General features: G+C 27.9%; 2 protein-coding genes across 8 annotated transcripts in view; both read right to left on the reverse strand.

Moving 5' to 3' along the window:
- Nucleotides 1-951: 951 nt before the first annotated feature.
- On the reverse strand, nucleotides 952-16,758 carry LOC126899740 (proton-coupled amino acid transporter-like protein pathetic). Of its 4 annotated transcripts, XM_050674891.1 has the most exons (11): nucleotides 16,422-16,758; nucleotides 6,411-6,549; nucleotides 6,188-6,339; nucleotides 5,722-5,880; nucleotides 5,505-5,655; nucleotides 5,321-5,442; nucleotides 4,100-4,184; nucleotides 2,604-2,945; nucleotides 2,315-2,490; nucleotides 1,987-2,225; nucleotides 953-1,921 (listed from the first exon to the last, which is right to left on the reverse strand). In XM_050674891.1, the coding sequence occupies exons 3-11, from the start codon at nucleotides 6,292-6,294 to the stop codon at nucleotides 1,593-1,595; spliced, it is 1,710 nt and encodes a 569-aa protein (XP_050530848.1). In that variant the 5' UTR covers nucleotides 6,295-6,339; nucleotides 6,411-6,549; nucleotides 16,422-16,758; the 3' UTR covers nucleotides 953-1,592. The 4 variants fall into 4 exon arrangements, with proteins under 4 accessions (XP_050530850.1, XP_050530848.1, XP_050530847.1 ...); XM_050674890.1 differs by having other exon boundaries at nucleotides 6,188-6,549; XM_050674892.1 differs by lacking the exon at nucleotides 16,422-16,758 and adding an exon at nucleotides 7,809-7,956 and having other exon boundaries at nucleotides 6,188-6,549.
- Nucleotides 16,759-20,503: 3,745 nt separating this feature from the next.
- The window catches only part of LOC126899739 (dihydropyrimidine dehydrogenase [NADP(+)]), a 15,837-nt gene continuing 10,466 nt past the window's right edge, over nucleotides 20,504-25,874 (reverse strand). For all 4 annotated transcript variants that reach the window (XM_050674889.1, XM_050674885.1, XM_050674887.1 and 1 more), the window contains exons 13-19: nucleotides 24,710-24,883; nucleotides 24,355-24,507; nucleotides 23,322-23,798; nucleotides 22,629-22,916; nucleotides 22,341-22,574; nucleotides 21,801-21,961; nucleotides 20,504-21,233 (exon numbers count right to left, since the gene is read on the reverse strand). In XM_050674889.1, the coding sequence (XP_050530846.1) occupies nucleotides 21,110-21,233; nucleotides 21,801-21,961; nucleotides 22,341-22,574; nucleotides 22,629-22,916; nucleotides 23,322-23,798; nucleotides 24,355-24,507; nucleotides 24,710-24,883 (1,611 nt within the window). In that variant the 3' untranslated portion in view covers nucleotides 20,504-21,109. The remainder of the gene's footprint in view (nucleotides 21,234-21,800; nucleotides 21,962-22,340; nucleotides 22,575-22,628; nucleotides 22,917-23,321; nucleotides 23,799-24,354; nucleotides 24,508-24,709; nucleotides 24,884-25,874) is intronic.

Here is a 25,874-nt window from a genome sequence, read left to right on the forward strand (position 1 = left end):
TTTTTAATATTTGTATTAGATGTTTATAATGAATATACAAAATAATTCTCATGAGATAAATAATTGAAATAAAACAAATAAATTTTGATACAGTATCATCTCATATTTATAAATATTTAATTAATCATCATTAAGTTGATATATTTTTAACACAGTATATCTCGTTATATTGTGTTAAGAACACATCAACTATTAGTGAACAGCTAAGTTGTTGTTGAATTGTATTAAATATGCAATGAACTATAATTTTGAAGAATACAAGAGTTTATAAATATAATTTTTATTAGATATTGATTTAACTTCTGGAAGAGGTTATGTATTCATTTAGAATAATTTAAAAAAAATGTCGCAGAGAATGCAAAGAAAGAAAAGCTAAAACTAATTACATTAAACTACAAATGAAATAATGAAATACTGATGTTTTATTATTTTCATAGTTGTTTTTTGAGCTAAATCTATTGGTTATAAAGTAAAGAATTATTATTCTGAATGAACTGATAAAAATATAACATTATATATCATATTCTGGTCCTATCAAAAGATTTTTACTTCAACTTTAACGATTAATTAAATTTTGTTTAGTAATTCAACCCACTTATTAATGACATTTATCGGTAACAAGAATTAAATATATTCGTCATGGCAAAAACTTTATGGAAGAAAAATATGTCTTATTATAAAAGTTGAACAAATGGGTTATTAAATTATAGGATTTTATTGTTATGTTTTCATATAAAATATACAAATTATTATAAAATAAATTAAAGATTATATCATAAAACATATTAAAAAATGTATTATTACAATAAAAAATATTTACAAGCTATTGCTTATATTTTTATAATACTTAATTTAAAATTACTTAATACAATACTATTTAAAAAAATTATTACAACTACTTATAACTAAAAAGTTACATTTTTATACATAAAAATATTAGACAATAAATTATTATTGGTAACGTTAAACATAGCACCTTTTCAAGTAGAATTAAACACCAAAATTTGTTTAAAATCAAACACAAGAAATAAATTAAGCATATAAATATTTCTGTACATATTTTGTTTATGGTAACTATTATTGCTAAATAATAAAAAATTAAACATAATAGACTAATGGTGCATATATATTTTACAATGATGGACATAGGAATTTAGTCAAGAAATAAAAAAGGTAGAATTTTAATAGTGGTTTAGCGAAGTAAGTTGCTTAGCCACACTATTTTTTTAATCTAAAAAAAGTCTTTAATATTTATATAGAGCTTTATTTAAAATTTTACTCCAAAAAGCATACTAAAAGGTACAACAAAAAATATTAAAACCAAGTTTTAATTTCCTTATTTCAAATTAAAAAAAATATTCAAAGATTTGGGAAACCTATTTTTTTACCTTTTGTCACTTACGAGTCTATCTTTTATATCTCATTTAGTATATATATATATATGCTTAGTAAACACTATAATAATTTAAAACTTAATATAAAATTGTTAAAAACTAGCATTCTCAATACTTCTTAGGTTTGTGTTGAAGTTTTTACAGTATCATTCCATTAATTACAATCTTAAAATCAGTTATCGTGTTTACCAGAAAATTTCATACATCACTACCACCAGATGACATTGTTGTAGTATTTAATGCGATATTGATTGATCCTTGTTGACTTTGAACTTTATAGAAATGAATAATGTCGATCATGCTGGCATAAGTTCCGGCCACCAATGCCACTAAAGATATGACAATAACCAATATGTTTTTCCAGAAGACAAACCTGCTATTAGTTTCTCGTTTGGGATTACTATCATCGGCCCAGAATGTAATAATATGTATGACAGCTGGACAGAAGAGACCTAGAATGGAGAAAAATATTGAACCGATGAGAGAAATGAAAGGTGACAACTCTGGTACGAGGGCTGCTATAAGAACTGTAATGGAAAAAAATAATATGTTAATGCTTAGTTGTTAATGCGCGTGTGTGAATTAAACTTACCCGTTCCGAGAATCATCAATCCTCGCATAGTGTAATAGTCGAGTTCCATTGAAGGTTGGGAAATAACTGGAAGATCACAAATTGCTGAGGGAATGCCTTTGCGTTTGCGTTGCAACTCCCGGCGTCGGCGTAAAACAGGCTCTATACGTTTCCACATAATTTCTGATGGTACGCAAAATTGTAACCCATAACTGAATAAGATAGAGAGTGCTACCATGATTTTTACTAGTTCGGCAAATCTAAAAATACAAAAAAAAAATCATTAAATACTGGAAGATTTAAATACTTGTACGTGTTTAATTATCAAAATTATGTCTGAGAAACTTACATATCCTCAGGCAAGTTGAGCGTGATGCTACCCAATGTTGCTGGTCCAAATCTCAAATAACCTAAAAATCCTGCCATAGTGTATAAGGCTACGACTAACACCATTGAGCTATTTAAGACACCAAATTTTTGTAGAAAACGTTGAGGGTTCTTCATTGAATTTTCAATAGGTAGTACCTATTGAAAAGTACAACATTACTATATGTTTATTTTGTTTTATTGTTTATAGTAATTTAGTTTATTTAAGACTAAAATTCCATTTAAATTCAACTACTACAATTTTTACTTACAGTACCAATGCCTTCCATGGCAAAAAGAACAGTTGAAAAGAAAAGTGGCATGTGAGCTAATGGTGCTATCCACGGTCGTGAATCGATAGAAGGTAATGGTTCTGGAGCAATATAATTGTTGGAAGACTTATAATCCTTTGAAGTAATAAAACTTTCTCCGGCCACTACAAAGTACATTGTGCTTGATAATCCCACCATTATAAAAGTAGTAGCTATTGCCGAAAAAGGCACTAGAACTTTCATCGTCCTGATAAGGCCCAGTGGAACTAATGGCAATGCTAGCATTAAAATCCATACTTGAATTGGCCAATGATACTCTGCATTTACGTGATTATCAAATACCTAAAATATAATGATACATTTTATTTAAAAATTATATAAAAATCAATATAATTATATAAAATATCTATAAAAACAATATGAATAATAAAAATGTTAATTGAATTAATAAAATTAATTTTTATTGTACACTGTACTCTAATGTTGTTTAAATTCAAACTTGATGAATGAAATTGATGAATTGTTTAATTTTCGTATTACGAGTAAATTTAATGCTTACTTAATAATATCTTTGTACAAATATAATTAAATTAGGTTAATACCTATAATTATGTTACCTTTTGTGTACATTACGCTAATAAAAGTAGTTATCACCGCAGGGTTAATGGTTATCTGTTTTAGTAATTTAGTTGTATTAAAGACGAAACTTTAAATTATGATTGAATAACAGTTGCAAAAATATTAATAAATACGAATATAGCAATTGCGATTTTTTTTAACTTACAGATTTTAAATGAAATTAATAAAAACAAAAACATTTTACTTTTAAGCAAAATATTATGGATAAAAGAAACTAAGGGTTTAAGTTAAAATTATGAGTTTGATTTTATGCCAAGAATAATTTAAGGAATGTATTTAAATAATTTTATTTCAAAACGTATGTACTTATATTGCTTATTACTGTAATAATATTTACAAATGAATAAATTGAGTGACCTTAGATGATATTTTTTATTTTAAATTACACAAGTTAATAGATACAATTATAACAAGGTCTTTTACATAGGTAAATTCTATGGACATATACACAGTAAGTAAAATTACTTAAACCAAAAGATAAATTACTGAGTATAATAAAAAAAAATTAGATCAGGCAGTTGATAAAATAGTATGGAATGTGGAATTTATAAAAACTTGATTTATGTATTTTTAATTAACTAAATCAAGGAACCATGAAATTTAATGTATTTTGTGGAATAACTCCTAAAATTAAGGAAATTGACAGTAGTAAAAGTAGAATGTCTTCAAAATAGCAATCTTAAAGTTTTATGATTGTATAACAGGTTTTTAGTTTGAGATACTATACTCTTAACAGACTAGTTAATTGTTATTAATAATATACAATANTTTTATGATTGTATAACAGGTTTTTAGTTTGAGATACTATACTCTTAACAGACTAGTTAATTGTTATTAATTTTGATTATTTATATTACTTGTTTGAAAGATGTAGCTACAAACACAACGTAGACTGTGTTGCCAAAATAATATGTAGCAAATAGGGCGGCATTAACAAACTCTCTGATAAAAAACAAAAAAAAAAATAATAATCTATTAAATTATATACATTATAGTTGAAATACTTATATTTTATTTTAATTATACTCTAAGAACATAATTAATAATTGTGTAAAGAAGTTTAAAATAATTGTTTGGAATATTTTTAAAATATCAAACAAGTATTTTTAAGCTTTTTATTTTTATCTTTAAATTGAAGAATCAAAAAATCTCATGCTGTAATTATTATTTCCTGAACCAAATAGCCTTGAATAAAGTAAATTATCCATTAATTAAATTTATAATGTATATTTTTTTTACAATTGTATAAAGTTATAATATAATAAACATTTTTCTACAAATTGATACACAGTTTATTCAATTTTAAAATAATAAATAAAAATCACACTTTTTATTATGAATATTAGCAATTCAGCAATATTATAGCCGGCACCATGTATAGGTTGCTGATATAGCACATAAAAAATGTATCATCTATGTTTATTTAATTCAAGGCGAAGAATGATGTACTCAATAGATTAATGATTTTACATAATAAATAATTTATCAAATTAAGAACTACGGATTAAAAATTATATTCAAATAAGTAAAGATACAATTTTGCTGCGTATTGTGAAAACTAGTTGTTCACAAAACTATAGTGTTAAGCCACGCCTTCCGCTGTAGGTAAACGGATGGGTGACCATACATGCGCTTTTACGGTAGCAAAAAATCACCATAATCCCAATGTAAAAGTCAATGAGAAACCATTTTAATAATGAATTTCCCAGAATATACCAATCCAATGATTGTAAAAAAAAACTATTTTGATGAGTTATTTCGTAATAAATATTTTACTTTCATAACATTTACCTATAACACATTTTTTCTTACTAATATTTGTTAATTTTTTTTAATAACATTTTTCTAACTATGCAATAACAATTATTACTATTTTTTTTTATGAATTTCTCATTACAGACTTGCAAGACTTTATTTTTTTTCAATTGATAAAATGTTTCGTGACGAAGTAATATAACTGTTATTATAACAACTATCATTCATCTTAAATTTATAATAACTTAATGGGCTTTAATGTATGTTATTTAACACTCTTTCTTTTTATTTTTAAGATATTTAAAAAAATTGTAGGTAATTACCTAGCAAATGGAGCCCACGCTCTGAATTTTTTTGGTCCTGTTTCAAATGCAACTGCAGCTGTTTCAGCAAATCCTAATGAAGGTTTTTTAATTCTTTTGGCCAGAATTTGGGAACATATAACCTTTAATTTAAAAAAATTATAATTTACTTTAATTCATTACACTCTAATTTGTTTTTACTTACAAGTAAGTAAATACAGTGAGTGCACAAGGCACCAATAGCAATAGTTCCAAAGAGACCGAATATTAATCCAGAGTTTTTGAACGCGCTGGGCATAGCCAATATACCTGATCCCAAGCTACTCTTAATTAAATGTAACAATGCTCCAGAGTCACTATAAAAAGTTTACAGATATTTAATTACTGTAAAAATATAATATATATTTTTTTCAATCGCTTACGTAGTAGCTTTAGATTTATCACGGTGTTCAAATGGATCATATTCGGTTTCATATGAGTTCCCTTTGGTGTTAGTTCCACTTGTAACTGGTATACCCATAGTTGATGCTGATATTGTGAATGGGTGCTCGCCAATAGAGTCTTGTTCAGTTAGTTTAGTACTATAATTTATTTTAATTAAAAAGTGTTTACAATTGTTTTTTTGATAAATTTGGAAAAAAATTAATAAATAATTAGAAATTATTCACCGAATGTAATTAAATAGAAATTTGGTGCGATATGAATGTACAGTAGGTCATCAATGGCCGTACAGCTTAAAACTTAACCATACGGCAACTGATTTATCTATCATATTACACGGCCCTTTATAGTAAGCTAGATAGTTCTAGTATGTGTAACCCATTGGAAAATTACATATTTTTTTTTAACAATCAAAATTAGATAACGTTTTTTAACATAAGTACTTACGTTGAAGACCCGTTCATGAGGTTCGTCGACGGTGGAACGTAGTCTAATGAATACGATGAAACCGAACGCTTTTTGTAGTATTCGTTGTAAGCTGGTGGATTCTCCATTATTAGGCGTTTGTTGTGTTTTAATATTTTTATTTATTATCTATTCTAAAGTATAGTCGTTTATTCAAAATACCTAAATATATTTGAACAATAATAGTAAAGATACTAATACGGACGTGTCGAATTTTATTTATCCAGACAAGTGGTGTTTAAATTATACACCCTCTTCTTGTCACGGCAAACACTACTGGTTATGCCGGACAATTGTTATGGCAATTTTCCGGAATCGACTGTGACCATGAACAATGACAGGTCCTATAAAAAAATACACATGTTAAGATTATTAAAAAAAAATCACAATAGAAGACTTTGTTGTCAACGACGGGGCAATACGCCACACATATATAATTAGAAAACGAAATATAATAAAAAAAAAATATCATGGTAAATTCAATACATTCTCAGCTTCGCGTAGCAGCTAATAAATATTTAAAATTGACAAAATTAAGCAATGCAGGTATAAGACATAAACTATTAATAGATATCCTTCATGCTAAGTTTCTATTTTGGTTCTAGATAATAGATAATGAAGTAAAAAAAAAATAATAAAAAATTAGTATAACACCCTCAGAATATATAATAATAACGTTTTTTTTTTTTTTACAAAAAAATCCTATTATTTTCCTAAATAATGTACTATCTTAAAAAAAATATATATAAATATGAGTATAATTACTGTGAACAAATTTTAATTCAAGATAAATTTATGTCCCATGAAAGCTCAATAAATTATTTTTATGTCGAGTATCATAAATATAGCAAATGAAACTATAAATTGTTCGTTAATTCATTATAGCTATTGAATATATTAAATTAATAATTAATGGAGAATAAAAAATAGTTTAAACTTAAATATGCAAGTATAAAATAAATGTATTCTAAAAACGCATGATAAATAAACAAATAATGATAATAGTAAAAATAATTATACATAAAATAATAAAACTCTAAATTCTATTTCATTTTGTAAAAGAAAATTTTGACTAATAATTATTTGACTCTATGTATTATTACTTGTTTTATTTTATATTTTAGTACAAATTCTAAATAATAAACATTAAATTATTTTGGGAGTTCATAAAAATTTTAATTAATAAATTGAAATTCATTTATTTGAATAAATATCTTTCTTTTTGTTTTTGCATTGAAGTGATAAATTATAGTTTATCGTTAACTTATAAGTAAAAAGTATTCAAAGAAACAATGTCAGAACCTTTGACATATTTTTACTGAATATGGATTCAAGTTTAATTTTATTATAATTAGTGAGAACATTTAATAACAATTATAATGTCGTCAAAATGCATTTATCGTGCTAGAATTTATTTAATTAATTAATTGGTGAGTATTTGGTTTTCATGTATTTAAAAACTTAAATTGATTGCTGTGATATCGACATTCAGATGTAATTTCATAACAAAATATTTATATTGAAATCGCACTACAGAAATAATTTTTAGTACGTTACTTAACATTTAAGTAAAAATTAGTAAAAACTTTTAAAAAAAACTAACCACTCCTGCTGAAGCATTTCCACTTTTATTATCAAGTTTAATTCATTAAATTCATGTAACCTTTTATTTAAACTTTATTAATAACAGAATTAAAAAAAAATTTAATGGCCCTGAGTGTTCACGACTAGAACATTCAACGTCAACTAATCAAATGCATTTAACGTTACTGAACCATATGACATAGAAATATATCACTCTATGGGAGGTTCCTATTTTAAATCCCCCGTTGTAAATTCAGTGAAACCAACTCCTCAGAATAATCAGGTATTTTATACAGGGAGACAAAAAGTGCTCACATATTTGTAGTGGATTTGTGAATTTTTATCGACCACGCGAAAAAAGATAATGAAAATAATTGTCTTTATCCTACGACATTATATCATCGCCAACTCTTGAGAAAAACCCATTTCACGAACTTATTGATATAATTTCCAGTCACGAGAGTAGTACACGTGATTGAGGTACCTCAAGATTTCCTGATTTACGCGTTCATCATGATGACTTAATTATAACAAATATACAAATTTGAGTGTATGTATTATAATATTTTAATACATATATTTGCTGCACATTGAAATTCGTATCAATCGGAAGATAAAGGTTAAAATTCAATGTAAGTTTCTATTTCACTCGATTACCGTAAACATAAAAAAACATTCATGGTTAACGTTAATGAGCACAATTTCTATGCACTTGAAGTTAATTTTATTATCGAGGAAGTATCATCTTTTTTCGCAGTAAATCATTAGTTATATTTTAATATAACGTGTCTTCGGACCGTAAAAGATAATAACATAATAATCAGCTTGTCTTTAATTTTTACGCTGTTTAAAATAAAATTATACACATCAGAAAAGCTTTAAGGAAGTATAATAACTCTAACGCGTTTTATAGTGTCTGTATTCAACTATTAAATTCATACATTACAAAACGACGACCTATAAAAACACGAGAAGATGTATTATTATTATTAATATTAATATTATTATTATTCTATTACTACTCATAAGTATTATTTCATCATATTCTTATCAGTTATTATACACTTACAATTTTACAAGTGTTTAATAACTAATGATGAACTTTAGTTAAAAATAAATAATACCAAAACTCAATTGGTTGTAGCACATTTAAGTAAACGATATTTACACTAAATGGTTCACTACTAATTGTTTTAGTTACTTAATTAGCGTATAATATTGTTAAGAAAAGTACCGACACTATAAAGACATGCATGTCTGTTACTACGCAATTTTTTTAATCTTTTTGGTAAATTATTTTTCTATTATCACATAATACCAATTTTTTTGTAATCTTCAAATGTGATTCAATGCAACTGCTCAGTTGCTGTTGTTGAATCTAACCTCAATTTAGCCATCACTGGTTTTATTGTGCTCTATTAGACTCAGCTTAACCAGTGACCTTTTTAAATTTATAAATACTCTTGTTATAATTGTTTCCCTTAAAGGTATATATACCTACTTTAGCATGTGCATAATAATCGTCAATTTATTTATAAGTGTCAAGTATGTTCTTGTGTAAGACCCAAGCAAATAATTATATAAATAAAAAAAACGATATGTTATATAGCAAAAATAATATTAATAATGTATTAATCAGTACCGAATTGTTAAACTGTAAATATCGCCTCATGTTTAAATTTTTTTATAATTGTAACATTCGACTTATTCCAAATTTAAATTTAAAATTAAATTATGAATAAATTCACAAAAAAAATGTGTATACCAAAATAAAATAAAAAGTATGAATACTTTTAGCCACTGTAAAACGGGTTGCTATCGACCTTGATAAAAAATAATTGGTATGCATGTAAGGATGTTAACCCGGACACAAGTCTAGTCTAGATGACTAGATTTTGATACATAATATGTGTAGAAGTTTCTTTCTGGCAGGACTTCTGTGTTTTGTTTGAGTTGAGAATTAACTCCAGTCATTGTATGACATTTGACGTAATAATTAGTAATAAAAAAATCAGTGCGAATTCACTTAAGTAGCATGTATTTGATAGCATTGTTACCATTATAAGTGCTAAGCATATGAGTTTATATAACAATGTGGTATACGCTGCTCAATAAGCATATTCTTGTGGTTTACGGAGTTATTGTATATTATTTATTATTCCTAATTAATATAAGCCATGAGTATTGAAAGAATTATTTTTGAATTAACAATTGAGAAATTACATTGTTGAACAGTAGCTCAACCATTAAACTAATGTTGACCGTGAACTAATTTTTTATCTAATACTATATCCTATTTAAGTTTCATTAGAATATTTAGAAGATAATCCAATGATTTATGAAAACTTATGATGTCCAGATACAGAAATTTTTTTAGGTATGATGAAGTATAAAAACGTTCAAAAATTGTAATAGATTGGAAAGGAAGGTGTTAGGAAAAATATCCGTTTACGTCAAGAGCTACTAAGTCGTGTTTATACTATTTTCTTATTGTTCGATCTTCTTTTTTTTTATAGTACGTAACAACGACGATGTCAATTGAATAAACAATAAGTGACAAAAGCAATGATATCAACAACAACACCAATAACAATAATAATAAATCGATTGTGTTTTGGTTTTGGCTGACGAAGAGAAATTCATTAAATTACAAAGACCAAATAAGTAACATGCCAACAGTGTTCTCGAAATATATTAAAATTATAAATACAATTAAAAATACTTTGTCACTTCAGTCAGTAATTAACGAAATAAAAACAAGTTACACATTTAAATCAAAGTGAATCGCGCATGTACTAGTCCACATAAGCCGATGGTTAAATCATTCGGTAAACTTTTTGGAAAACTATTACTAGAGTTTAGAAAGATTTCATTATTATTACTATTTTTTTTTAAGACTTAATGATGTGATTCATACAGAAATAGACTCGTGGAATTCGCGTTTATGTTAAGTAATAATCATTAAGACAATGTTATGGATGACGTGTCGGTTGGCTATTATTCTTGTGGGTCAATTATCACAACTAAGTCTAAAAGACTGGACATGTGAGTTTGGCGGCTGCTCGTGGCCGGAAGAAAAGTTTTTACCTTGAACCGACGGTCAGCGAGGACACCTGCGGCGCAAGAGGAGAAAAATTCAGCACGATAATTTGCCAATGTTAATTTAACCGTTTATGATTTAAATTTATCTCTAGGCAGGTCTCACGATTTCTATAACTTCCTAGTGAAAACTCGCGAAATAAAATCAATAGTAATCATTAAGTCTAATGTACCTATTAGTGTCATTATGTGTACAAAAGTGATCAAATAGTGATCCAGATACATAAAAAAAATACAACCGGTTCGGGATTCTAACAGATACATAGCAATCGTCATTCAGTATGAAGTTGAGGGACACTAAATAATAACCTCGTTACATCAAAACGCTAGAATTTACCCGCCATCTCCGGTGTGCAGACTGCATAGGATAAAGGCCAAAAAGGTAATTGCAAAATAATTCATGGCCAGACATTGGGTGCGGCTGAATTATTTGATAACAAAATTGGTATCGCAAAAATTATTAAACTATTCTCGCGAATTTATATCTTTACATCACACAATAAGTAAAAACTTATGTGTACAAGATTTCAAAACATTTTATCACACGACCAAAAGTTTAAAATATTGAGTCACATTTATTAATATACTTTCGAAAACATCAAAGAAGATTCATTTGGAATTGTTTGTCGAACTGTAGGAAAAAAGTCTCAATTATGATTTGAATTGCACTTACAGATAGTAGATACTAATCTATTTGCACCTAAGTTAACAAGGTTTACAAACATTTTAAATTAATATACCACTCATAATTACACATTACATTGATGTTAATTGATTTAAATTTAAAAAACCTCATCAAGACTTTGTTGTATCAGATAGTAATTATTAGTGTTAAGCAATAATATTGATGCGGGGACAAATATTTGATACCGATATCGAAATTTCATTGTTCGATGTATCGTCACGTTAAAATTATCAAGATTCAATGTTTTTTTTGTAATTTTTAAAATTTTATTTCACTATTGCGAGATATAATATTGCCCTTTTGTTCAAAATATACGTATATGTAAACTAATACTTATGAATAATTCTTTTTTTAATTACTTGTATTAAATATTTACTAGCCTATTTTCTGAACGTTTAAAATGAAAGCTTGTGATAGTTGGCATTTTGAAGTTTTAAAAAATAGTGTTTCTTAAATAACGATATCGATAACAACAAAATACAAAAAATATCGATGTGATAAATTATGTCTTTGCCCATCACTAGTATTTATACAGGGTGTTCAGTAAGTTAGGAAACAGTTAAATTGTTACAAGCAATGAGTACAATAGAAATTCGTTTCCTTATTTACTGAACATCCTGTATAGCTATAACAGTACAAAATAATAACCGAATTTTCTAGGGGTACTGAATTATTGTAAGACCTGATTACCAATAGTCTATTGTAAATGTTTTTAATGAAAATTATATTATATTAGTGTAATTTTATACATACATTTTATCAGAAGATTTTATCATCTTTGAAAATATTTTACTTAGTTATGCTACAAAAATAATATAATGTTTGTCTAAGTGTCTTGATACTTTTATAGTGAGATGACATTTTAACCTGTTATTGGAACGAATCTTGAGATTAAGTTGAGGTTAAACGAGTTTCACAAGAATTCATTATTAGAAAGAAAACTGTCATTGATACATAAATATTTAAGGGTATAACTCTTGATCCTTCTTCTTAGAATCGCCAAAGAGTGTTAGCCATTTATAAAAGGTGTGAAATTATTTTTTTCAAATAGCAAGATTTATTGTAATATTTTTTTTATCTTTTAATCAAAATTCAATCATAACGTGTATATAAAAAAAATGAAAAGGTATCTTAAAAATATCCAGCTAAAAGTAACATTCACCCTATATTTCTTCTTCAAAATGTGTATCGTAAACCAACACTACATGAAATTAGTATAAATGTATAATCTATGCAAACTTTTGGAAATAAAAAACTAATATTTTATACTGCGTAATTAAGGAGCTATTGTTAAATAAATACTTAATATTTATAATGCGTTAAATAAGTAACATTATGAGATAACTATAATAACAACATTATGAGAAATATAAAGTTACACAAAAACTGATTAGACTGTAATAGTTAGTTAATAGTGTCAGACCGAGGTAAATACTATGTTGTTTACCCTGCACCCAATGGTATATTACCTATCTCTTAATAATAACTATTGCACAACATTAATTAAACACTAATTATTCCAAGGGAAATTTTATTCAACGATAATTAAAAGTTATAATTGAATTTCTGAAGTTAAAATTGTATAAAAATAAAAATACATTTCAATAAAATATTCATTAGGAAACATAAAATGTTTCTCAATAGTTCATCAGGTTGAGTGCGTTGTTTACAAATATACAAAAAGTCGACTATTTTGAAAGCCTATTAATTGCACAAAATGTTTTTCTGCCTATCCAAGTTTTGTGAAGGCAAACATCTGGACAAACGTTGCCTTAGTGAAATTTTTCTTCGGCAGTTTGAGTTCAAAGATATTAATAACGATGATCGCAACAACTTAAAATGTTAAATTCAAACCACTTTTATGAAGAAAAGATACTATATTTTTATCAATACCAGTGCCGCCGGCTTAGTTTAATCACTTCAGTTTTGTGTTGCGACACAAGTGGCCCGAAAAAAGAAGTGTAACGCAATAAAAACAAAAATCTTGAAAATAACATGTATACCAATAAGAAAAATGTTATTGAACGGTGCACGAGCAAACAAGTATATATTTTATTATTAAATAGAATATTTTGTTTAGCTACTGAATCCCAGATCAAAGATTTCAAGATAATGTATTGAGGTAATCGGTAAGTAGGCCTATCAACACAACAGTCGTCCTACACGACCAACGCGTGTCCTTACCTTTACATTTGTACGGAACTTAAATCTTTTGATTAGTTCCAACTTCATTATAATAGCAATACTATGTCAATTGTCAATGACTTTATACGGTAATAGTGGTAATGATCATTAGCGTCGATTGACTGTGAAAAAATTAAAGAAATAAATATAAAAATCAGCGCCTCCGGCACAAGTCGGCGACACATTTGCTTTACAATGTATACTTAACTACTTGACCCCGTACGGCCGGCGTCCTCACAACTGATTCATTTCAAAAGTGTCTAGGATAACTTTTTACAGAATTTAACAGGCATCCTGTTAAGGAATTATTTTTTGCATGTTATCCCGTTTTGAGGAACTCAATATCAAAAGCAATTGCAAAGTGTATGGTATAAGGGTGTTATTTATTCTATTAATTTAATTAATAATGTAATAATTAACACGAACTCACTAATAAAGACGTTCGAGTGCGATTCTTATTACAGTAGATGTCAGGTGTGAGTCGTGTACTTTCGAAAAATTTTTAACAGCTGCGCAATCTTCATGTAAATCACAACACACTGGTGATTATTATAATAACACAGCTTGATTCGAAGACATAATAAGTCGAAAGCAAAATTAGATAAAGCAAACATAATTAATGTGATTACCTATAGTAATCAAATATTCAGAATCATTGCACTTATGCTAATTGAGCAACATCTAGACCCTATTTTACAAAAATTACACATCGAAATATTTAAATTATATTTTACAAAACTAAATTGATTATTGCGATTGTGAATATTTGATCCTAATATATTATTAGATTACAGAACAGTTCATGTACTCTTAGCCATCGTGTCTTTGAGTATTAATATATTGATTAATTAATGATAATTTCTAAACAAATCAATCAATAATTAAAAATGACGTGTCACGTTGATAAAAATTGAAAATCATGAAAGATTTCACTTAATATTATACAAAAAACAAACGGTAATACCTTTGTCATTAATTTACAATTTATCAAAAATTATTGCGTTGCTAAAAAATGAAAAAGGCATTGAACCATCTAAAAACATTTTATTATTATAGTTAATACTTTTTAAATTGTTTTAACTAATTTCTTCTGTAAGTTGTTTTCCATAATACAATGATGTAATTTGACTAAAATAGAGTAAACGTCAAGCATCGTTTAAAAGTGTTAAAATAAATCTAGGAAATAAAAAATGTCTTCTAGTAGACAACTGACCTTTACATGGTACAAGTCAAAATCGTAACAAATGTTTGAGGTCAGAAGCATAAATTCTGCATGGCTTACAACAATACAATGTAATCATCAGTAATATTATTTTAGTGTGACGATTTACGCACATCAAAAATTAGTTGAAACAAAGTACCGTTTATGTATATTTTTTATCTTTTAATTCCATAAAATATTTATTATACGACAGATAAAAATTTCTTAAACTCTTTTGTATACTTTCAATATAAAATCTTATCAACTGTATCATTTACAAGTTTGTATCGACAATTCTTACATGAAACTTTTAATCGCCTATTATTTTGTATACGAATGGAGCATGCCAATCATACGTGAAATATTCTAGTTTTCAAATGAACAAATAATTACTGGTTCTCTTATGACAATGAAGTGATTACAAAGACAAAAAATTACAAACATACCAACGTGCTTTGCCATCACATTTATGTCGATAGATACAAAGGATTTACAAAACAATTTCTTTTGCCCATTTTGCATAAAAATTTTTCTATCACTCTAAAAACCAAACCCAACCCAACCATAACAAAAAGTCTCGGTGATCTCTGACATGAAGTCACTCAAACTAACATAAGTGAAAAATGCGTTTTTTAAGATCTTGGTATTTTGGTATACACATACCAAAGGACAAAAATTTCCAGAAATTTCAATAACCCCATTAATACAAATTTCACTATTTATTTATCATATTCAAGTTTTCCATTAAATAATTAAAATTATTTTAATACTCATAAAATTTTAATAAATGTACTTCTACCCTGGCACAAAAACCTAAAGTAAATTTAATTACACGGTCAATTTCAAAGAAATGTCAACTTTTAATGTACGTATATAAAACTCAAATAATTTGCTATATTTATATGATTAAGTATTATTTAAACAGAAAGTATTGTTTCTAGAATATCCTTTTAAAAAATTTGGATTTGTCCTTTAGAAATTTAAAAGGAAAAAAAATATTCAGAAAAATTATAATATTTTTTAGCTCATAAAACTTATTAAATTTGTTCATCGTCTAATTTTTATAAATTTAAAATTTTCTTCAAGTTTTTATAAATAATGACAATTTTTTCATGTTATCATATGACTAAAAACGAAAGAATAACAACCTTATAATGATGTATTATTTATATGTCTAATAAATAACTGGGACTCAATTAAGTTCTGCTTATTATGTAAGTAGGGAATTTAATCGAATAACGATAAGAACAATAATATATATACATGATTAAGTTGAGGAATGCAATGAAAAAAATCATACCGAAGTATAAATTTAATATTTCTATTGAAAACGATAAGTATGAACACTCATATTTTTATATAGGTAGTAATAAGGATTTCTTAGTATTATTCATTTAAGGATCATTTTTTTCCCTCGACACACCCCTTAACGTACATCTCAAATAAAATCGATTCATTTTTACCTTTTTGTCTGAGAATGTGCTTCTGTTATACAAGACGTAAAATAAATTTCAGGAGGATGACACTAAGAGTTGGTGACAATGACTTCGGACGGCGGAAAAGTTGAATCGTTGTTGGGAGCCGACTCGATCGTATCCTTCGCGGCGAGTCAATGTGATTTCAACGGAACGTTTGCTAAGATAAGGGTCGGTTATCATAATCACTTGGACAACTGATCTAAACGAGACTCGAGAACTTGCGTGTGTGCTTAAACTACCAAAGTGGTACACTGTGTGTTGAGCGATTCGCAAACGCGTTTTACCATGCGCCGTTACAATGACGACTGGTTTATAAAACGCCAAGCTGACTGCGGCGTGTCGCTTCATCTGATCGGATGGCGGCAGTGGAAACTCGTGTAAACCGGGGAAGGGGAACACGGGGTTTAGCTGGTGAACTTAATCTTCATAGAGAAAGAGAGGTCAAAGAGGGATAATTAGCGCATTATTCGCTTGTGTATACTATAATTAAATAATTGGTAGGTACCGAAGAATAACAATTATTAAAAGCTAAAATATGTGCCATACAGGTAAGTTACACAATGAGCCGCTCGTCGGGGTCACAGAAAATGCTTGGCGGGCGGCTACTAAAAGTGCAAGGTGACCATCAAATGTGCCCACTGCTTAAATATTTTAATTGCATTAAATTACAGCCAGGATGACAGTGGCCATCGGTCATCACCCTTAGTCGTCAGATAGTAAGTTGGCAGTGGGGTACAATAAAAAATTTTTCGGTCGGTATTACATTGGTTATATTTTTATGATATAATCGAGTTGAGCCGGGTGGTTTGTCCATAAAATCGCCTGCACGATCTGCATGACATTGAATTCGCCGTCGCTGATTGATTATTAATACGATTGTATTTGCAAACCTTGACTCTCTCTATCCTCTCAATTTCTATGTGCTTAACATAATAATGTTCATATTAATATAAATGACAAAATATCAACCGGTAACCTTTACGCGGCTTGACGTTATTGTAGTATTTATCATAGGTAGTAGTCGCAAAAGGAAATTTCACTCTGTTGAGAATATTGTATTGTATAAGAACTAAATCCATCTATCTATCAAACTGTCCAAAATTTATAAGTAATAATAAACAAACATGTACCCACTGACAAAGCTTGAAAGACGTGCGTCCTTGGCCTGTGTGGTCAACTATTGTGTACTCAAAATTGTTGTTGTTTTCAAATTGCTCTAAACTCATTAAATTTTTAATTTTTTTATTTTTGTTCAAGTACAATCGTAATATTCCGTTTTTCAAATGGGTTTTTTTTTCTCAGTATATATTTGATATTCATCAGTATTACACATAAAAAGCAATGAAAATCGACAGTCAACGATGCACGAAAACCACAATTGGTCATCGAGACTAACTTAACGGACGAGATCTTTTATTTGCTCCATTTTGTTAGATTTGCGTATTACGTGACGTTTTTTCGGTGTTCATTATACTTTAAATCGTCGTATTGTAAAAAACACCTTAACCATTTAATAAATAGTACGCTATAGTGTAAACTTAAAAAATATCGAGTGATTATTATTAGAACTTAGCACCAATTATATACGTACTTACTATTCACAGGCTGGCCTAACAAAATGACGTTTTACTATTATTATACACGCTGGTTATTAGCAACGGCAACCAAGCAATAATAATAGAAGGGAAATGTTTATTATTATTATTATAATGATCATATGTGACGACCTTGTGACATTCCCTGGTCAGTGTTTCACGTAGAAAGCTTCAGTAGAGCTTTGTGTGGTTGTGCACGAGACTGTGAACGCTTCAGTAAACGGATTTTTTTCCATCGTAAACGGGTCAGTAGAGGAAAAAATTTACCGAAGGTAACAATAACATCGAAGATTAAATTCTAATCATTATAATTGCGGTCTAAATTAAATTTTTTTTTACCGGAAACATATTCAGCAAATTTCCAATAATCAGACTGACGCTTTGCTACACTGATTGGCCTCTGAGCTCCCTCTCACACTACACTTTGTCATTAACCTTAACCTCTAGTTACTTGATCAAACCAAAAGCCAAAGCACGGCCTTGATCGGCTAACCGATCGATCGATGACTGTAAAACCACGACAACTGCCATGACTGTATCAGCCTTGATAGGTTGAACTGGAGGATTGGATTCTCTTGTTTATTTTTTACCGTGTGAGTCTGTACATCATAATTATTTACGTTACTGTTAAATCCCAATAAGCTTCGATTGAATCGGTTGCACAGCGGAGATCTTGGATGGTCAAAGGCCAAGGAGTTCCACACGCTTAGTCATGTACGTTTATCTATATCACTCCTCTTTAGGCCGATAGGCACGATGATCCGTATAAACTTTACAGGGCCTTAGTGGAAAAGTCCTCGACCCTTCCTATTTACTAGATTGACCCCAGTAAGTTATATTACAACCGGCGATATATAAATATTTAGACGATTATTTATAGATGTATTTTCACATGATCCATGACGCCGACAAGTCTTCTAACTTCTCGACGATACCGACCTCGGTACATAGACAAACTGTTACGCCCACTTAAACTACTTAAGTCGATATAAAAAAAAAAACACGGCCATTACGGGAAGTGTAGTAATTGACAAATTTAATTTAAACCTGATAATTAACTTTTATTATATAGATTAGGGTAATGATATGCATTGTAGAAAGAACAAATTGATCTGTTTTTACGTCAAGGTAATAACTGTACTGAAACCCTATTTTAGCCGACACATGTTCTGATATGCAGATGATGATTTTTAAAAAAACATTTAGAGCAATAATTACAAATACACAATGATATAACAAAATATTATTTACTGAAAGTTTACATAAGTTTGTTTTACGGTCCCTAATTTTAACTGCGGTAGACGATAATTTACTAAAGTTACTCTGTTGAATATAGAAAAAAAAATTACTTATAATGAATGAATAACATATTAGTATAAAGATCTCTACAAACTGGTTGTCTTCTATAAGAATTTTTAGCTTAAGCGGAAGTATCAAATAAACAAATAATTTTTTATAAAATTTGAAAAATCTAATTTTGAAGGAGAGCAACTTAAAGCAATCATGAATCATGAACATAATTTTTGTAAATTTTTTACAGGTGTCACCCGCCAACACAACACGACTACCTTTTTATTGTATAATCGTTTACTTGTTCCGTAAATAAGGTTTGGTTAGTTTTTAAAAAATCCAAATTTAAAATTTTTTTATTTATTATTAGACTCTAGGTCTTATTTTAATAACTTTATATAGAAATTAACATTAATTTATACTCATTCCTGTATCATAAACTGTACCTAAATTAAATTTGATACAGTTAAGACTAGTGCCACAGGCTAGCTCACAGTAAGTTACATAACTTTAAATAAAAAAAAAATATATAGCAAAATTTATATTATATTATTATTTTTTTTATTGAAAATGTCATAAATCAATATCGCAAAACATATTGAATAATTTTTTTTTATTGATAGACAAAGCTTAAAACCATTTACCAACAATTAAACAATACTTTTAAATATTTACAAAAGTATAGATTTTACATTGAATAAATAAAAATGTATGTACAGTTGTGTTTTATTAATTAGATTACATGTAGTTAAAAAATGTATTATAATATTTTATAGAATAACCTTAATTCAATAATTCAATCATTTTGCGTAAATGATGCGAGTTAAAAAAATTAATGAAGTCAAAATCAGATTAAGTTCCCAAAGAAATCATTTTTGATTCCTATATAGTTATTTATTAGCTTACAAAGTGTAGGGTCTACAATATAGATACTAATAATAATAAATAGAAATTAGAGTAAGGCCAAAAAAGTTGAGACCTGTTTAAAATAATAACAGTTATCATTATACATAAAAGAAAATGAAAGTTTTAAAAAATGTTCATTGTTTGATGCATTCCAAATAATTTGGTTTGATTATCATCTGTGTTTACATACATATTTATGCTTTAGTTTATTCCTACATAGTATATATCTTAATTTATCTATTCATTTAATACTACAAACATACTTGAATATATGCACGCATTATGCAGCGGACAACATAAGTTATAAAATAATTCTATTATATTTCACAACTTTGGCGTTTTTCCATTATATTTTGATTTATGTAATCGTCTAAGATCAATAGTAGTCAACTATAAATAATAATTATCCCAACCCACCGTTAACAAATGCTAGTAAATTTTACATAAAATTAAGATAGAAACTTCAACAGTCCTTTTTTATTCAAAATTCAATTAATTTAATTTATTTTGTTCTGTTAAAATATTATATGATGTACATTTACTTATCACTAATATGCATAATTATCTTAATAAAATTTTATAATAATATGATTACGTTATACATTTAATTAGCATATTATTGCGTATACGACGAGTCTTGGCGACATAACGAATATTCATAAAGAAAAAACCAAAAGTAAAGGATTGGAATTTGTGCAGCAGTTAAAATAATAATTGTGTAACCTTTACACATACTTTTTAAGCAACATGCTTCAGAAAACTGTAATCTTAAACATCTGTAAATACACTAAAGAAATAAAACACGATAAGGGTACATAACAAAACTGTTCATATTAAACCGTTGAGCTTTGCTCTGCAACATGTAAGCGGTTGAACTTGTACTTATTGAACTGCTGATCTTATGGACTGAGTTGACGGATTTGAGGACGGCTTAAATCCATAAGTGGGTAATAATTCACAGCGGGTACCTCGCTTCAAAATGTGAGGTACAGTTTTCGGCACCATACTGAAAAATCAAGTACATATATATATACATAAATTATTGAAGTTAATAAAATTTAATATATTATTAATAATTTAATATATCATATTAATGATGTGTATACGTTGAACTCTCAAGTACTCTAATTCGCATACCGATAATACAATTTGATGATAGAGCTTAGGTGGAATTTCTCAATGAGATAATATTTTATGAATATAACACATATAAAATAATATATATTGTAAAAAAGTGAAAACATAATAATTTATTGTTACAGATACGTAGTTTATGCTATGCCTATTTAACAAACTTATTTAGGTATTAAATGAAAAAATAATTTATTTTACATTAGCTGCATAAAAAAATATCGAAGTGAAAAATTCATTACTAAGTTAATTGCTAATCGAATATTGACTATATTGACAATTTTTTATTCAATTCACGATATCGTCAAATTCTATCGAAGCCATTGACTTCAATGTGAGATACTCAGTTATTATGAGAATCGTTTTTTAAGTTAATCTTTATAAACTCTTTTTTTATAATATATGTTTAGTATTTAAATTTTTAAATTAAATATTTAAGTACCTGATACAACCTGGTATAGGACAAACAGAATAGCATAACGTGCATCCTGTACAATCATCAGGGTGAACACGAACAACGTGAGTTCGAGGATTCATTTCAATAGCTTGATATCCAGAATCATTGCATGCCATATAGCACTTACCACAGTTTATACAAGAATCCTAATTAAATATGAACAAATTAAAAATAAATTAACATATGAATAAAAAAAGTTGAAACCCTATTTAACTAAACTAACGTAATGCAATTTTATTTTGTTTGAATTTAGTAAAACGTTAGATAATTAAAATAAATATTTAAATGTAAGAAGAAACTGTTGATCGCTTGATTATAAAAAAATGATCTATTTATGTATTGTAAAATGACAATGAACAAAATATTTAATAGCATTTGTCACTCTTCCGAGAGTGTTTAAATATTTTGGAGCATTTCAATAAAAACGTTTGATGTCACCAAAGTTTTGCTATTTAAAATCTAAAATGTTTAACAAGCCCACCAAGACTAAGCATCTATTTAATTAATACATTAGTTAAAAATTACCTCATTAATGAGAGCAACAGTTTGTGCGGCATTGTCTAAATCGTTATAAGGTCCAATTGCAGGTATACTGTGTCCTATGAGACTTTTCACGGTAGGTGGAACTACATATTCATTATACTTTTCTGACTTTTTGACATCCAGTTGGCAAGAAGATTTAATCAATTCAGATTTTTTATTATTAATGGCATGGAGTAATCGTCTAGCTTTCAAATATGGTCCGAAATGTGGAAGAGACTACAAAAAACAATATTCATAATTAGCTGTTCAAAAAGTCACCGAAAAACTTACTATAGCTTCATCATCATCTTTACTGTCTTCAATTATGGTTTTATTAAATTCTTCGAGATCATCTTCAGGCAATTCCAACAATAGTTTTTTCAACTCATTTTTTTTTATGGATGTTTCAGGCACAATTGGTTTTCCTTTTTGTAATGATATAGGGATTGGAGGAGATTGACCTACCCATTCGCCTACATTTGATGATGGTGGGTTAGCTTGAAGATACAATAATGTTTTTAGTCCAGTGCAATAATCTTGAATTAATGTAAAATCTTGGTTTTGAACAGCACTGCATACCTTAAAACAATGATATGATAATTTTTTATTCATCTAAAATAATTACCCAAGTATAACTGAATGCAGTATAATTTATTAAACAATTTCGTCATTATTAACTTTGAAAACATTATGTAAGTACTTAAAATATATTTATAATTGATCTAAATGTTGTACAATCATAACAATAAATGTAACCAGTGTAAACAAATTCAAGAGTATTTTTCAATTTAACAATTCAAACTAATGACCTTATTTCATAATTATTGTTATGTACTGTCACTTTTTTACGAATGGTTATTGCGTTAGTGCGTTTTTCTTTCATAATAAACATATTGCATTCAATTTTGTCTATCGCCCCTGAGTCCAGTCATTGCCTTATTTCATTTCGATTGCAATAAACCTTGACTTTTATTATTCACTTACTTGCACGACGGCAGCTCCACAACGTATATACTGCAGAGCGGCTTCGGCACTATCTACGCCACCAGTGGCCATTATAGCTAGTCCTTCTGGTTCTGGTCCTAAAACTTTAGATATAGCTGAAACAGCTCTGAGTCCGATCGGCCGACAGGCGTTTCCGGACATACCACCGTAAGTAGTCTTGAAATTTAGAGTTTTGGTGTTCACAGAAGATTCATTGATATTTTTCTGGCCTACTCTTGGCCAAGGTAGACCTCTAGAGTCTAAAGACATCAAAGCAGACACAGTGTTGACTGCTGTCACACCATCAGCTCCACCACGTTTAGCAGCTTTGGCTATTTGCACTACGTCAGTAATGTTAGGTGTCAATTTCACAAATACAGGAATAGCTCGTTTAGCAGTTCCTTGTCCATTATCATTTTTATACTGTTGAGCAACCTTTTTTACCCATCGGGCAATGTTTTCAACTAAATCTGGATCCTAAATAATAACAAGCATATTAAAGTTTTTCAGCAATAAAAATCAAAACAAAGTAATTTCCTTAAAATTTTCTATGTGATAAATAATATAAAAAAATGTGATATAAAATTTCGTATCATATTTTTTATTTAAAAATATATGCACAATGTACATGTCTTAGTAATAACTAATTATGTAAAAACTTTTTTTCAATTATAATAAGAGGAATTCTTATTTTTATTTAATATTATTAACCAATGAAAAATTAAAAATGTTTTACAAATCGAATAGTAATTTAAAAAAATATAATTTGAAATAAATTATAATTAATTAAAAACCAAATGATAAATGATTGAATAAAACGAATTTTTATTGTTACATTAAGATTAATTACCTTACATCAACGCGGATAAAAATTGATAGATAATAATATTTATTTGATATTGTACTACTATCAGTAGATTCTGGGTATTAATTAAACATTTATGGACATCATAGGGTTTACATAACAATTTAAGTTATAAATGATCAATATACTTGAGGATAATACGTAGTAATAAAGAAATAATTTACAAACCTGACCACAAGCAAGACCCATACCCGCCTCTCCCATACCATGCGGACAGCTCAAGTTCAACTCTAATGCATCAGCACCAGCTTCGCAGGCTTTCCTCGACAAATCTGTCCAATCTTGTTCGATGAAAGCACACATGATACTTGCAACTAGTATCTAAATTAATACAATTCATAATAAAAACAGGAAAATAATTAAATATTATAAAAACATCTAGTTAAGTATTACATAATTAAGTATATCGTATTTCATTAGTAAAGTTTCCTTGGCATTTATTAATATTATATAGTTAGCATATGAAAATTATGATAATATTTTTGACGGGTTAAAATATAATAAATTGAAGACTTTTATATACCTTTTGAGGAAAGTCTCGTTTTAGCTCACGAATTGAATGTAGCCAATAGTCAGTAGTTTTTTCTGATATCAGTTCGATGTTAAGGAAAGCGTTTTGTTCAGGTCCATAACCTCCAGAGCTATTGGCCATTGATGATGAGCTAATTATACGAGGAGAAACATTTGTAACAATATCCTGAAAGTTAAATAATTCTTCAGTTAGAAACCATTTTATGGTATCAAATAAGGATTTATAGTAAAAATGATGATCGGGATTCGAAATTCAAGCATTTATAAAATTTATTTAGGTCTGTTCATCCTCACACCACCCCTAACTTATTTCCTAATCGATATACATAATTCTAAATTATTTTATTCTATTAATTTTTCTTAGAATATGTTTTAATATTGAGATATTTGAGATATAACTCTTTTTAGCTTCGATGCGAAGCTGAGAAGGTATTGGTTTTACTATGATGTGTTTTTTTTTTTTTTTTTGTGTGTCTGTTACCACTTTTTCTCAGCTCTCACCGAACGGATTTCTTTCAACGATACGTCAAAAGATCACAAATCGTATCTAGTCGAAGACATTACCCTTCAAAATTGAAAAAATTTCCCTCGTTCCCCGTAAATGGGGGAAACCTCCAAAAAAATTACAAATTTAAAAATCGCTAATTTTCGAAATTTTTTCAATTTTTTTTACTAAAAACTGCCGTAACTTTCTCAAAAATGAACATATCAATATAATTTTTTTTTTTTATAGATGCTTGATGTATTTACCTATCATTTGGTATATTTTTTTTGTAAATTTGACCCTTTTTCTGCCCACAGGGAGGGATTTAAAATGACAACTTTTTCACAAAAAATTAACTTTTTCAACTTAACTTTTGAAAATGTTCCGGAAGGTCTGACACTTTTATATATATCTTAAATTAAAGCTAATGTAATGTACTTTAATTTGAAAAAAAAAAATTTGACCTCTGGACTTGTCTTCATGGTGAAAACGGCTACCGAATGCAATTTTTGTGTGAAAATTTTCGATTTTATAATTTACATTTTTTACTTTAAAGTGCTATAACTTTTTAAAAAATGTATGGATCAATACAATTTTTTCATGAAAATTAGTATTTATATACATCTTTCATTGGATATACTTTTTTTTTAAATCAGACTATTTCCCTATATAT

Source organism: Daktulosphaira vitifoliae, unplaced genomic scaffold, assembly GCF_025091365.1.
Source record: "Daktulosphaira vitifoliae isolate Bord-2020 unplaced genomic scaffold, ASM2509136v1 Scaffold_2, whole genome shotgun sequence".
Lineage (NCBI taxonomy): Eukaryota > Metazoa > Arthropoda > Insecta > Hemiptera > Phylloxeridae > Daktulosphaira > Daktulosphaira vitifoliae.